This window comes from Microcebus murinus, chromosome 22 (assembly GCF_040939455.1).
Source record: "Microcebus murinus isolate Inina chromosome 22, M.murinus_Inina_mat1.0, whole genome shotgun sequence".
In the NCBI taxonomy this organism is placed as follows: domain Eukaryota; kingdom Metazoa; phylum Chordata; class Mammalia; order Primates; family Cheirogaleidae; genus Microcebus; species Microcebus murinus.
In genome coordinates this window covers 8,234,528-8,249,182 of record NC_134125.1, presented here as the reverse complement: position 1 = coordinate 8,249,182, position 14,655 = coordinate 8,234,528, and the positions used below count along the sequence as shown (strand labels likewise).

Below are 14,655 nucleotides of genomic sequence, written 5' to 3'. Positions count from 1 at the left end.
TATATATATTAGTTGGCCAATTAATTTCTTTCTATTTATAGTAGAGACGGGGTCTCGCTCTTGCTCAGGCTGGTTTCGAACTCCTGACCTCGAGTGATCCGCCCGCCTCGGCCTCCCAGAGTGCTAGGATTACAGGCGTAAGCCACCGCACACGGCCTTTTTTTTTTTTTTTTTTTTTGACAGAGTTTCACTCTGTTGCCCAGGCTAGAGTGCCCTGGCATCAGCCCAACTCACAGCAACCTCCAACTACGGAGTTGCCTTTTAAATTAAGGGTAACATAATTATAAATTAAGTTGTTATAGTTTGAAGTACATAGAATGAAATGCATAAATCTTAAACACTTACCCTGATGAATATTTACATATGTATACACACTTCTATGTGACCACCACCTAAATATTATAGTTGTTGGAATTTTTTAATTGGCTAATTAAAAAACTCATTCAAGGCCGGGCGAGGTGGCTCACGCCTGTAATCCTAGCTCTTGGGAGGCCGAGGCGGGCGGATTGCTTAAGGTCAGGAGTTCAAAACCAGCCTGAGCAAGAGCGAGACCCCGTCTCTACTATAAATAGAAAGAAATTAATTGGCCAACTGATATATATATGTAAAAAATTAGCTGGGCATGGTGGCGCATGCCTGTAGTCCCAGCTACTCGGGAGGCTGAGGCAGAAGGATCGCTGCAGCCCAGGAGTTTGAGGTTGCTGTGAGCTAGGCTGACGCCACGGCACTCACTCTAGCCTGGGCAACAAAGTGAGACTCTGTCTCAAAAACAAAACAAAACAAAACAAAAAACAAAACTCATTCAATTGGCCGGGGGTACGGTAGCTCACGCCTGTAATCCTAGCACTCTGGGAGGCCAAGGCAGGCAGACTGCTTGAGGCCAGGAGTTCAAAATCAGCCTGAGCAAGAGCGAGACCCCATCTCTACTATAAATAGAGATTAATTGGCCAACTAATATATATAGAAAAAATTAGCCGGGCATGGTGGTGCATGCCTGTAGTCCCAGCTACTTGGGAGGCTGACGCAGGAGGATCGCTTGAGCTCAGGAGTTTGAGGTTGCTGTGAGCTAGGCTGACGCCATGGCACTCACTCTAGCCTGGGCAACAAAGCGAGACTCTGTCTCAAAAAAAAAAAAAAAAAAAAAAAAAATCATTCAATGTTGGTGAGTTTTATCTCAACTAGGGACCAAATGATAACCATGTTCTCTTTCACCAAAGGCTGAGGAATTTCTTCAGGTATAAATAGCATGTTATCCAAATGATCAAAAATGAAATTATAAGAAGGCAGGCTGTGTGCTAAAAAACCTATCCTGGCCAGGTGCAGTGGCTCATGCCTGATAATTCCAGCACTTTGGGTGGCCAAGGCAGGATCACTTCAAGCTAGGAGTTTAGAGGCTGTAGTGAGCTATGATCACACCATTGCAATCCAGCCTCAGTGAAAGAGCAAGACATTGTCTCAAAAAAATGAAAAAATCAAAACTTAAAAGGTTATCCCACACTGGCAACCATAAACTTGGCTTCATATCAGCAAGGCTGCCAATAGCCAAACCCCAAATGACAGACTTGGTTCCAAAGGGAAAGACTCTAAGGCCTGAAGCATGGGGTATAAAAAAGCCAGGCAGCCAAATCTGGCAGCAGATAAATAGTCAAAGCCTCAAATAGGCTTTAAGAGGCAATATGCATGTGAGCTGTAAAGAACAAAGACTCAGCCAGACTTGCTTTCTGCTCTGCAATCTCAGCAGGATGGGCCCCATGGTAACTTACTCCCTTCTTAGTACAGGAAGACTAACCTCATGCTTCTTTAACTGCCTCTTCTCCAGCTTCTTGTTACATTTGCAGGTCACCTAAGATAAAGAAGTGAGAATCAATAAATTGGCTTTGTGACAACATACACACTTGCTATTGCACAGTATCAAGTATAATACACTTATCAACAACAGCAAGTATAACACATTTATGAACATTTGGGTACTTGATGGTTCACCTGACAGTGTTCCGTAGCCATGTGAGTCTCCATGTCAGATTTTGGAAATGGTTCCTTGCAAACAGGACACATACCAATGTTCCTTTGACAGTGGATCTCATGGATGGTAAAGTTAAACACAGGAATTTCTTTCTTGCTACAGAAACAGAATAACACAAAAGGCAAGCATTACTGACTAATCTATGCCTTTTCTTACACAGTGGTTGTTATAACATGGAAATCTGTCCTGTCCAATCTTCAGTTTCCATTATTTCTTGCTAGTGAATACCTAGTCTAAAAACTCTTGACTGTTACCATCCCTGCTTTTAAGAATTAAATCCTGACCTGACACAGTGACTCAACGCCTGTAATCCTAGCACTCTGGGAAGCCGAGGTAGGAGGATCACTTGAGATCAGGAGTTCCAGACCAGCCTGAACAAGAACAAAACCCCATTTCTACTAAAAATAGAGAAAATAGCTGGGCGCAGTGATGCCTGCCTGTAGTCTCGGCTACTGGGGAGATTCAGGCAGGATGATCGCTTCAGCCCAGAAGTTTGAGGTAGCAGTGAGCTACAATGACACGACTGCACTCTACTCTGGGCAACAGAGCAAGACTGTCTGGAGGGAAAAAAAAAAAAAAAAAGAATTATATCCTGAAAGTTACATCTTCTGTACACCATTCTGAGTTATCAAGGCTATGCACTACCCCTAAAAGCTCGGCCTTACTTTCTTGAAGTCAGAGCTGATCACAGCCAACAAGAAACACACCAAAAAGAGTGGAGCTAGGCTTTTCCAAAGGCATCCATGCCCCAAAGTAAAGTGATACAATCCAGGATTACATAAAAAAGACAAGGCAGGCTGGGCGCAATGGCTCACGCCTGTAATCCTAGCACTCTGGGAGGCTGAGGGAGGCGGATTGCTCGAGATCAGGAGTTCAAAACCAGCCTGAGAAGAGCAAGACCCTGTCTCTACTATAAATAGAAAGAAATTAATTGGCCAACTAATATATATAGAAAATATCAGCCGGGCATGGTGGCACATGCCTGTAGTCCCAGCTACTCTACTTGGGAGGCTGAGGCAGCAGGATTACTTGAGCCCAGGAGTTTGAGGTTCCTGTGAGTTAGGCTGACGCCATGGCACTCACTCTAGCTTGGGCAACAAAGCAAGACTCTTTCGTCAAAAACAAATAAAAAAAAAGACAAGGCAAACAAACAAACAAACAAACAAACCCTACCATGTATTTTCAGTCTCAGTCTTTTTTTTTTTTTTTTTTTTTGAGACAGAGTCTTGCTTTGTTGCCTAGGCTAGAGTGAGTGCCGTGGCGTCAGCCTAGCTCACAGCAACCTCAAACTCCTGGGCTCGAGCGATCCTTCTGTCTCAGCCTCCCAAGTAGCTGGGACTACAGGCATGCGCCACCATGCCCGGCTAATTTTTTCTATATATATTAGTTGGCCAATTAGTTTCTTTCTATTTATAGTAGAGACGGGGTCTCGCTCTTGCTCAGGCTGGTTTCGAACTCCCGACCTCGAGCGATCCGCCCGCCTCGGCCTCCCAGAGAGCTAGGATTACAGGCATGAGCCACCGCGCCCGGCCCAGTCTCAGTCTTAAGCAGTTTAATTTCACTGGATTTTTTTTACTGTCATTTGCATTTAATTTATGTTGCATCTATTCCTGGGCCATAAGGTTTTTTTCTTCAGTTTCTTCTGGGATATCTATTTCTTTTGTACAGTCTCCTCTTCTGGTTTTGGAAGAATCTGTTCCTTTTCAGTAAGGATCATCTCATGTGGCAGGGGGAGCTCATGTATGGGTTAATTTGATCATGGGCTCTATAAGTTCACCAATACATCTTGGGTGCTTTGTTCACCTAGATATGGTCAATGACCAAAAATCTCCATCTAAACCTTTTTTTTTTTTTTTTTTTTTTTTTTTTGAGACAGAGTCTCACTTTGTTGCCCAGGCTAGAGTGAGTGCCATGGCGTCAGCCTGGCTCACAGCAACCTCAATCTCCTGGGCTCAGCGATCCTACTGCCTCAGCCTCCCAAGTAGCTGAGACTACAGGCATGCGCCACCATGCCCGGCTAATTTTTTTTGTATATATATTTTTAGTTGGTCAATTAATTTCTTTCTATTTTTGGTAGAGACGGGGTCTCGCTCAGGCTGGTTTCGAACTCCTGACCTTGAGCGATCCGCCCGCCTCGGCCTCCCAAAGTGCTAGGATTACAGGTGTGAGCCACCGCGCGCGGCTAAACCTTTAAGTTCAGCATTACTTTCTACATTTTTAAGCATGTGCAGCAAAAACTCAGCACTCTTTTTGGGCCACCAACCCTGTGTCCAGCCCTACTGTTTAGCCTGGGCACCCCTACCTACCTCCTGAATAGCTAGGACTACAGGCACATGCTACCATGCCTGGCCAAATTGTTTATTTTTTTGTAGAGATGGGATCTGGCTATGTTGCTCAAGCTGGTATCAAACTCCTGACCTCAATCCTCCTGTCTCAGCCTCCTAAAGTGCTGGATTACAGACGTGAGCCACTGCACTGGGCCATGACAAATCTTTAGTATCCTACTTTGACTCTGAATCTGAATACTGCAGGAACTCTCCCTCATACTAAATTATAAATAGCTTATTTCTCTTTTATAGTTTTAACCTTAAGATACAGTCTAAGAAACATTTCAAAGTATGATGAATGATGTGCCTCCATCAATAGTCATTCTCTCAATCTGAAAGACTAAGACACAAAAGAAATACAAATTCATTTCCGTCCAATAGTGGAACTATAAAGCTAGGGACCCTCAAAGCAGCTCTCATAGCAACAATGGATGGTGACAGAACAATCAACTGCGAGAGAAGGGAAGAAAACTCAAATGGATAAAAAGGTAAACCACAATGACTTGACAGATTTAACTTCCCATATTTCTCCCAAATTCCTAGCTAAGGAAATCACTAATTATAAATTAATTTAGTTAAAAATGTAGACTAAGCATGGTGGCCCACACCTGTAATCCTAGCACTCTGGGAGGCCAAGGCAGGCGGATTGTTTGAGCTCAGGAGTTCGAAACCAGCCTGAGCAAGTGTGAGACCCCACCTCTATCAAAAATAGAAAAAATTAGCCAGGCATGGTAGCACATGCCTGTAGTCCCAGATACTTGGGAGGCTGAGGCAGAAGGATTGTTTGAGCCCAGGAGTTTGAGGTTCCTGTGAGCTAGGCTGATGCCACGGCACTCTAGCTGGAGCAACAGAGTGAGACTCTGTCTCAAAAAAAAAAAAAAACTTAACAAAAATTAAAATTAGTAAATCTCAACCTTTTAAAGATGATGGGAAACTACTTTAACACATTACTGGTTGTAGTATAAACTGCTTAAAAACAGTCTGAAAATATGTTTATATAGGACATTAAAATTATATACTCTTGGCCGGGCGCGGTGGCTCACGCCTGTAATCCTAGCTCTCTGGGAGCCCGAGGTGGGCGGATTGCTCAAGGTCAGGAGTTCAAAACCAGCCTGAGCAAGAGCGAGACCCCATCTCTACTATAAATAGAAAGAAATTAATTGGCCAACTGATATGTATATAAAAAATTAGCCGGGCATGGTGGCGCATGCCTGTAGTCCCAGCTACTCGGGAGGCTGAGGCAGAAGGATCGCTGGAGCCCAGGAGTGTGAGGTTGCTGTGAGCTAGGCTGACGCCACGGCACTCACTCTAGCCTGGACAACAAAGCGAGACTCTGTCTCAAAAAAAAAAAAAAAAAAAATTATATACTCTTTAACCCAGTAGACCCACTCTTAGGATTATGCATGAATATTTTCATTACAGTATCATAAAATTGTAAAAAGATGAAAGCCTTTAAAAATATCTAAAGAATAAGGGAATAGCTAAGTTATATATGGCATATCAACAAAGTGAAAGCAGCAGTGCTACATCATGATTATAAATCATGTATACACAAATGCCATGAAAATAAAAGCCAGTCTACTACTTTAGGGTGCAGAACTCTAGGTTTCCTTTTTATAATTTTTGGCAATTTTTTTAATGGCAAAAATCAAGAAAATAAATGTCTAGTTTTTAATTTTACAGAGCTGGTCAAGATAACCTGTTGACATAAACTATTCTATATACCACACGAGGGCACTAAAAATTTTAGAATCAGGCCAGGCCCAATGGCTCACACCTAATACTAGCAGTCTATGAGGCCAAGGCAGGAGGATAGCTTGAGCTCAAGAGCTCGAGACCAGCCTCAGCAACAGCAAGACCCCATTTCTACTAAAAATAAAAAAAATTAGCTGGGTGTGGTGGTGCACACCTGTAGTCTTAGCTACTCGGGACTCTGAGGCAGGAGGATTGCTTGAGCCCAGGAGTTTGAGGTTGCTGTGAGCTAGGCTGACACCATGGCAGTCTAGCACAGACAACAGAGCAAGACTCTGTCTCCAAAAAAAAAATATTATGACCACATCGTAACATGAAGAAGCAAAAACCAAAAGTAGCTGTCAGATAATACCATAGATAAAAATATTCCACATTTTTACCTCTTGAGAAACCTTGAAAGAAAAAGATGAAAGATATTTCAACAATCATATAAAACAGATGTCTGTTGGATTTTTTCTTTTTTTTTGAGACAGAGTCTCGCTTGTTGCCCAGGCTAGAGTGAGTGCCGTGGCGTCAGCCTAGCTCACAGCAACCTCAAACTCCTGGGCTCAAGCAATCCTTCTGCCTCAGCCTCCCGAGTAGCTGGGACTACAGGCATGCACCACCATGCCCGGCTCATTTTATATATATATATATATATATATATTATTTGGCCAATTAATTTCTTTCTATTTATAGTAGAGACGGGTCTTGCTCTTGCTCAGGCTGGTTTCGAACTCCTGACCTCGAGCAATCCACCCGCCTCGGCCTCCCAGAGTGCTAGGATTACAGGCTTGAGCCACCGCGCCCGGCCGGATTTTTTCTTTTAAATTTAACTGCCAAGGTATTCCCACCAAACATCCCAACCAAAATATTAACATACTTCCTACCTAAAGATAAAATTAATATGTTTTAAGTGACATAAATGACAACACAACTACATATCAAGATAAAACCGATAAAAGCCCCAAGGACAGGCCAGCAAGATAGAGTTGAAATTTCATTTAGATAAAAATGCCTGAAAGGAAAGCCAAGCTTCCACAAAAATTCCCAATTGCCTTCCAAACACTAAACACAACAGCCAGATATCAACTCTTTAATATACAGAAAAAGAAAAAGTTGAAGCCTCTAACGTTGATACTGCCATTCCCTCAAACAACAACTTCCCTCCAATCAGACAATAACAAAAGAGGTAACAACAAAAACATCTTGTATTATTTACTAGCAGTTGCCTAGTTGGATCTAATCTCAGCAGCTCAGATGCTGGAGAGTATTTTAACTTTTCTTAGGGAACAATCAGAATATAGCTCTAAAGACAAAATTTTTAAACCTGAAATTTATTTTTTTAATTTAATTTAATTTTTTTTTGAGACAGAGTCTCACTCCGTTGGCCAGGCTAGAGTGCTGTGGCATCAGCCTAGCTCACAGCAACCTCAAACTCCTGGGCTCAAGCAATCCTCCTGCCTCAGCCTCCCAAGTAGCTGGGACTACAGGCATGCACCACCATGCCCAGTTAATTTTTTCTATATATATTAGTTGGCCAATTAATTTCTTTCTATTTATAGTAGAGACGGGGTCTTGCTTTTGCTCAGGCTAGTTTCGAACTCCTGACCTTGAGCAATCTGTCCGCCTTGGCCTCCCAATCCTAGAGTGCTAGGATTACAGGCATGAGCCACCTCACCCAGCCTGAACCTGAAATTTAAACAGGGATATTGGCTGGACATGGTTGTTCCTGCCAGTAATCCCAGCACTCTGGGAGGCTGAGGCTGAAGGATTGCTTGAGCCCAGGAGTTTGAAGTTGCTGTGAGCTAGGCTGACGCCACGGCACTCTAGCCCGGGCAACAGAGCCAGACTCTGTCTCCAAAAAAAAAAAAACGTATCACAGACAGTTGTGTTTTGCTTTTATTTTTAGCTTACAGTAAGAGCACTTGCATAGCACCAAAACTTCAGGTTAAGTTCTTCTGAAATCTCCACCAGGAATCAGCTGATTATTACGTGTATGCCTAGGTTTCATTTCAACAGAAAAGAGCTGGTCTTTCCTGTAACTCACGTGGGTTATAAACGTCTAAATAGAAACCTTAATGTTCAAGACTGTACTAGTCTTCACTAACAGTTTTAGAATCATGAAATGATAGTGATTAAGGCTGACTGCCTTAAGAGTTCAACCAGATGTTTTTTGTTTTTTTTTGAGACAGAGTCTCACTTTGTTGCTCAGGCTAGAGTGAGTGCCGTGGCATCAACCTAGCTCACAGCAACCTCAATCTCCTGGGCTCAAGCGATCCTACTGCCTCAACCTCCCGAGTAGCTGGGACTACAGGCATGTGCCACCATGCCCAGCTAATTTTTTGTATATATATTTTTTAGTTGGTCAATTCATTTCTTTATATTTTTAGCAGAGGCGGGGTCTCGCTCAGGCTGGTTTCGAACTCCTGAACTTGAGCAATCCACCCGCCTCTGCCTCCCGGAGTGCTAGGATTACAGGCGTGAGCCGTGCCCAGCCTCAACCAGATGTTTTTAAGCAGCAAATCCTTCACGGAAAGTTAAGATTGAGCTGGTCTAGTTGAACTGTCACTAGGTATAGAGCCAAATTCACTAAAAACCTTGCTACCAGGCCGGGCGCTGTGGCTCACGCCTGTAATCCTAGCTCTTGGGAGGCCGAGGCGGGCGGATTGCTCAAGGTCAGGAGTTCAAAACCAGCCTGAGCAAGAGCGAGACCCCGTCTCTACTATAAATAGAAAGAAATTAATTGGCCAACTGATACATATATAAAAAAATTAGCCGGGCATGGTGGCGCATGCCTGTAGTCCCAGCTACCCGGGAGGCTGAGGCAGAAGGATCACTCGAGCCCAGGAGTTTGAGGTTGCTGTGAGCTAGGCTGACGCCACGGCACTCACTCTAGCCTGGGCAACAAAGCGAGACTCTGTCTCAAAAAAAAAAATAAAATAAAAAAAAAAAAAAAACCTTGCTACCAATCAACCCCATGTCAGCCAATGTGGCCACTCAGGGAAATCCTTACATCTTACTTTGAAAAACACTGAACTGATCCAAACATTATATTTATTACATTATCTTTTTTCAAACACATGATATTTTTCAGACACACAAAAAATAAGTTCATTTATTGACATTTATTGAGGTAGGAAAAGTGAGGCTCAGCCAGGTGCAGTGGCTCACACCTGTAATCCTCGCACTCTGGGAGGCAGAGGTGGGTGGATCACTCAAGGTCAGGAGTTCAAAACCAACCTGAGCAAGAGTGAGACCCCATCTCTACTATAAATAGAAAGAAATTAATTGGCCAACTAACATATATATAGAAAAAATTAGCCAGGCATGGTGGCGCATGCCTGTAGTCCCAGCTACTTGGGAGGCTGAGGCAGCAGGATTGTTTGAGCCCAGGAGTTTGAGGTTGCTGTGAGCTAGTCTGACACCACAGCACTCTAGCCCAGGCAACAGATGGAGACTTTGTCTCATAAAAAAAAAAAAAAAAAAAGAAAGAAAGGAAAGAAAGGAAAGAAAGGAAAGAAAGGAAAGAAAGGAAAGAAAGGAAAGAAAGGAAAGAAAGGAAAGAAAGGAAAGAAAGGAAAGAAAGGAAAGAAAGGAAAGAAAGGAAGAAAGAAAGAAAGAAAGAAAGAAAGAAAGAAAGAAAGAAAGAAAGAAAGAAAGAAAGAAAGGAAAGAAAGGAAAGAAAGGAAAGAAAGGAAAGAAAGGAAGAAAGGAAGAAAGGAAGAAAGGAAGAAAGGAAGAAAGGAAGAAAGAAAGAAAGAAAGAAAGAAAGAAAGAAAGAAAGAAAGAAAGAAAGAAAGAAAAGTGAGGCTCCACAGCAGTCAAGTGACTTTCCAAAGTCATTAATTAATGGCAGGAATCAGAGCCCTGACTCCTAGCCTCATCCTATCATTCTAGCACTACTCTATTCTGCCTAAACCAACCATCCTGTCAAATTACTAAAACAGGGTGGCTGTGGTAGATCGCACCTGAAATCCCAGCACTTTCTGAGGCAGAAGTAAGAAAATTGCTAGAGGCCAGGAGTTCAAGACGAGCCTGGACAGCACAGCAAGACCCTGCCTCTACAAATTTTTAGACAGGTATGATGGCACACACATCTATATATAGTCCCAACTCCTCAGGAGGCTGAGGCAAAAGAATGATTTGAGCCCAGGACTCCAAAGTTGCAGTGGGCTATGATCACACCACTGTACCCCAGCCTGGGTGACAGAGGGGACCTTGTCTCAAAAAAACAAAAAAAACTTACTGAAACAGGCAGTTTATCCAAAACTGTTAGAAAGCTCTGGTCCCATTTAATTGCACTGTATATTACATGGCTAGCAATTTTAACCTGCCAATAAACAAACCAACTCTTTAAAGAAGTTAGTTTGTCCTCATTATAAAAACATTTCTTAGATTTAATTTCTTACCAGTTGTCACACAGTCGAGTATCCTGGTCATCTAGAAATTCAGCCATTTTTAGCTTTTCCTGGAAACGAAAACGAAATGTTAACTTTCTGTTCCATTTCTGCTTTAAGGATGACATGCAAAAAACAAAATAAACTACTGTACAGAAAATGTCACCAAAACTAGCGTGTTAAAGCACTTTATTTAACACCCAACACCCTTCAGGGTTTCCTTCTTATTTTTAAATTTTCAATTTAAAATAATTTGATTAGCAGTTGCAAAAAAACAGTACAAAGAACTCCCTTACCCCCTTCCACCAATATCCCTAAAAATTAACATCAGTGCTTACTTCAGCAGCACATATACTAAAACTGGAACAATAAAGATGATTAATATATTTTAAAATTTTATCTTAAAAAGTCAGCATCATAAATAACCACAGTAAAATTCTCAGATATAGGAAATTAACACTAAGACAATATTAGTAACTCATCCCACCAATACTAGTAACTAATCCCACTAGTACCCATCCCACTAATGCCCCTTTTCCACTTCAGTATACAATCCAGCAGCACACATTGCATTTAATTGTTAATTCTTAATCTTCTGTCATCTGGGATATTTCTTTAGTCTTTATCTTTCATGACCTTGCTAAGCCTCTGGCTAATTATTTATCTCCTTCACTCTGGGTTTGTCTGATGTTTTCCCATGATTAAATTCAGGTTATACATTTTTGTCAAGAATACCATAGAAGTAATGTTGTGTTCCTCTCAGTGCATGATAGCAGAAGGTATCAACAGTTGATGTCAACAGTCCTATTATTATTGGTGATGTTAACTGTGACCACACTGGAGATGGTCTCTGTCAAGTTTCTTCACCATAAAGTTTTTCCTTCTTTTTTTTTTTTTTTTTTTTTTAGACAGAGTCTCGCTTTGTTGTCCAGGCTAGAGTGAGTGCCGTGGCGTCAGCCTAGCTCACAGCAACCTCAAACTCCTGGGCTCGAGCGATCCTTCTGCCTCAGCCTCCCGAGTAGCTGGGACTACAGGCATGCGCCTCCATGCCCGGCTAATTTTTTACATATATATATATCAGTTGGCCAATTAATTTCTTTCTATTTATAGTAGAGACGGCGTCTCGCTCTTGCTCAGGCTGGTTTTGAACTCCTGACCTTGAGCAATCCGCCCGCCTCGGCCTCCCAAGAGCTAGGATTACAGGCGTGAGCCACCACGCCCGGCCTTTCCTTCTTTTTAAACAAGATATCAATGCAGAAGCAAAGCACTGGCAACTTTACTACCAATATTTACTTTAAATTGTTCCTTTCCAAGATGCAAAAACAGTCTTAAATCCTGCCGACCAATAGGGTTCTTTAAGGTTTTGACAACATCAAACCACTGCCACTTTTCAAAACATGTGTTCACTTGTTCATTCAACATGTTAATTAAGACTTTACTGCATGCCACAGTGCACTGGCACTGAGGATACTTTACAAATTAAATAGTGTCTGATATAACACAGCAATTTAGTAGTCGAGAAAAAGAAGCAAAACAATATAACTTAAGGTGAGTATTTTGATGAAAAAATACACAGACATATATATAAGGTCAGCGTGGAGAGAAGAAATCTATTTTATTTTATTTTTTTATTTATTTTTTTTTTTTTGAGACAGAGTCTCACTTTGTTGCCTAGGCTAGAGTGAGTGCCGTGGCGTCAGCCTAGCTCACAGCAACCTCAATCTCCTGGGCTCAAGCGATCCTCCTGCCTCAGCCTCCTGAGTAGCTGGGACTACAGGCACGCGCCACCATGCCCAGCTAATTTTTTCTATATGTATTAGTTGGCCAATTAATTTCTTTCTATTTATAGTAGAGACGGGGTCTCACTCTTGCTCAGGCTGGTTTCGAACTCCTGACCTCAGGCAATCCTCCCGCCTCGGCCTCCCAGAGAGCTAGGATTACAGGCGTGAGCCACCGCGCCCGGCCAAGAAATCTATTTTAGATAAGAGTGGTCAGAGAACTTTCTGGGATAACATTCAAACTACGACCAGAAGTACAAAGCAGCAAGAGCGAGACCATCTCTACTAAAAATAAAAGAAATTAGGCCAGGCGCAGTGGCTCACGCCTGTAATCCTAGCACTCTGGGAGGCTGAGGCGGGCGGATTGCTTGAGGTCAGGAGTTCAAAACCAGCCTGAGCAAGAGCGAGACCCCGTCTCTACTATAAGTACAAAGAAATTAATTGGCCAACTAATAGATCTAGAAAAAATTAACCGGGCATGGTGGCGCATGCCTGTGGTCCCAGGTACTTGGGAGGCTGAGGCAGCAGGATTGCTTGAGCCCAGGAGTTTGACGTTGCTGTGAGCCAGGCTGACACCACGGCACTCACTCTAGCCTGGGCAACAAAGCAAGACTCTGTCTCAAAAAAAGAAAAAAAAAAAAAAAGAAATTAGCCAGACTACTAACAATAGAAGAAATTAGCCAGGCATGGTGGCGGGCGCCTGTAGTCCCAGCTACTAGGGAGGCTGAGACAGGAGGATCGCTTGAGCGCAGGAGTTTCAGATTGCTGTGAGCTGACGCCAGGGCACTCTAGCCCGGGCAACACAGGGAGACTCTGCCCCAATCAATCAATAAACTAGAGAATGGCAAGGAGATACCCGCTTTGATGTGAAATGTTAACTAGGGACAGGAAGCACTCACTACCTACGAAAACAAATCACCGGGTTCCTTGAGGGAGAAAGTCCAGGTACTTTCCTCAGAGCAGTCCGATAGATTTTAGGTGTGCTCCATTAACAGCCAACTCGAAACTGAGACCAGGGCCTGGGATGAGGAAGGAGAGCCCCGGTCAGTTCCCAGCTGCGAGGAGGCCGGGGGTCAGCTCCTCCCCGGCGGGTCAAGTTCTGGCTAGTTCTGCCACTCGGCACCTGTGTGATTCCACCTCTCTGGGCCTCAGGTTCCTCAGGCAGACTATTGACAATACTTCAAAAGGTCGTTGTGAGGAGCACACGAGCGACTGCATGGACGGAAGGACTTTGGCGCACACACACACAAAAAAGCCTTAAACTTTAGAATGAGCCCGTTAGGGGTTGGCCAGCTCTCAGGACCTTCCACGCGACCGTCCCTGTGCCCGAGGTGGCGGGATTACCCCGGCGGGACACCCCGAGGCGGGTTCCGCCCACTCCCTCCCGCAGTGAGGTCGGGGATGGGAGGGAGAGGGCACCCCCTCGCAAGCAACACCCGGGAACGGCCGCTGCGCGCTGGAGCATTGCTCAACGCTTACACGGACAGGCTTCTTAAGCCCCACCACAATCCTGAGGAGAAAGTCATCCTCTCGTTTCAGAAACTGCGAAAGGGAAAGTCAGAGAGACAGTCACCCGCCGCACCAGCTGGTCAGAGCGGGACTCGAACCCCGGCCCACAGCGCGGAGGCCGCAATGGGCCACCCGCGACCCCCACGCCGGCAGCTCGAGGCACGGGCTGCAAGCCCGGGCGGGCGTCCGGCCGGCTCTGCCCGGGGCGCGGTGGCCACGGCAGCGCTGCGGGCGACGCCCGTTTCCCAGCCCCACAGGCCAAGGCCGCCAAGGGGGCGGCGCCGCCCGAGGCTGTCGAAGCTCCAGCTCCCTGAGGAGAAAGCGCGGCCTCCTCCCGGGGACCCAAGAGACGCCGCGGCCCCGGCACCTTCTCTTCACGGCCGCGACCCCCGGGCCTAGAGCACCCTCGCCCCCGCGCCCCTCCCCCGGGGTGCCGGCCTCTTCCTGAAGTGGAGGCCGCAGGACGCTCCCCAGGCGCGGGCCGACGCTACACTCACCTGAGACGCGAAGAGAGACGCCGAGCCCACCCGCCAGCCACAGACCTAGAGCCTCCCCAGTCAGCCCCCACACTGAACAACGGCCCCCAGAGCTGCCTCACCACTTCCGACCGTCGAGGAGGAGCACGCCCATTGGTCTCGTTCGGTCCCGCTGTCAGTCCATTGGATAGTACCGTTGTCGCTCCCAGAGCCCCGCCTTCTGCGCGTCGATTGGCTCCTCGGACGTCCACGAGGGCGTGTCCTTCGAAGTCCTACCGCCTGCGCATCTGGAGAAAGAGGCAGACCCTGCTGGCTGAGTTGGGAGCCTGATGTTCGGTCTAGCAGCTGCCCACACCACAGACTAACACCATTTGCATGAATTCTTTGCAAACACTACTAAGATGTCTAATA

The 14,655-nt window shown here is 44.9% G+C and overlaps 1 protein-coding gene across 6 annotated transcripts in view; it reads right to left on the bottom strand.

Moving 5' to 3' along the window:
* Positions 1-14,425, bottom strand: part of TRAFD1 (TRAF-type zinc finger domain containing 1) — a 29,900-nt gene extending 15,475 nt beyond the window's left edge. The window contains exons 1-5 of one of the 6 annotated variants that reach the window (XM_075996580.1): positions 14,367-14,409; positions 13,162-13,278; positions 10,494-10,552; positions 1,984-2,119; positions 1,790-1,843 (exon numbers count right to left, since the gene is read on the bottom strand). In XM_075996580.1, coding sequence (XP_075852695.1) covers positions 1,790-1,843; positions 1,984-2,119; positions 10,494-10,540 — 237 coding nt within the window. In that variant the 5' untranslated portion in view covers positions 10,541-10,552; positions 13,162-13,278; positions 14,367-14,409. Of the gene's footprint in view, positions 1-1,789; positions 1,844-1,983; positions 2,120-10,493; positions 10,553-13,161; positions 13,279-14,265 lie in introns of all 6 variants that reach the window. The other 5 variants (XM_075996577.1, XM_075996578.1, XM_075996579.1 and 2 more) reach the window with 5 other exon arrangements.
* Positions 14,426-14,655: the final 230 nt, after the last annotated feature.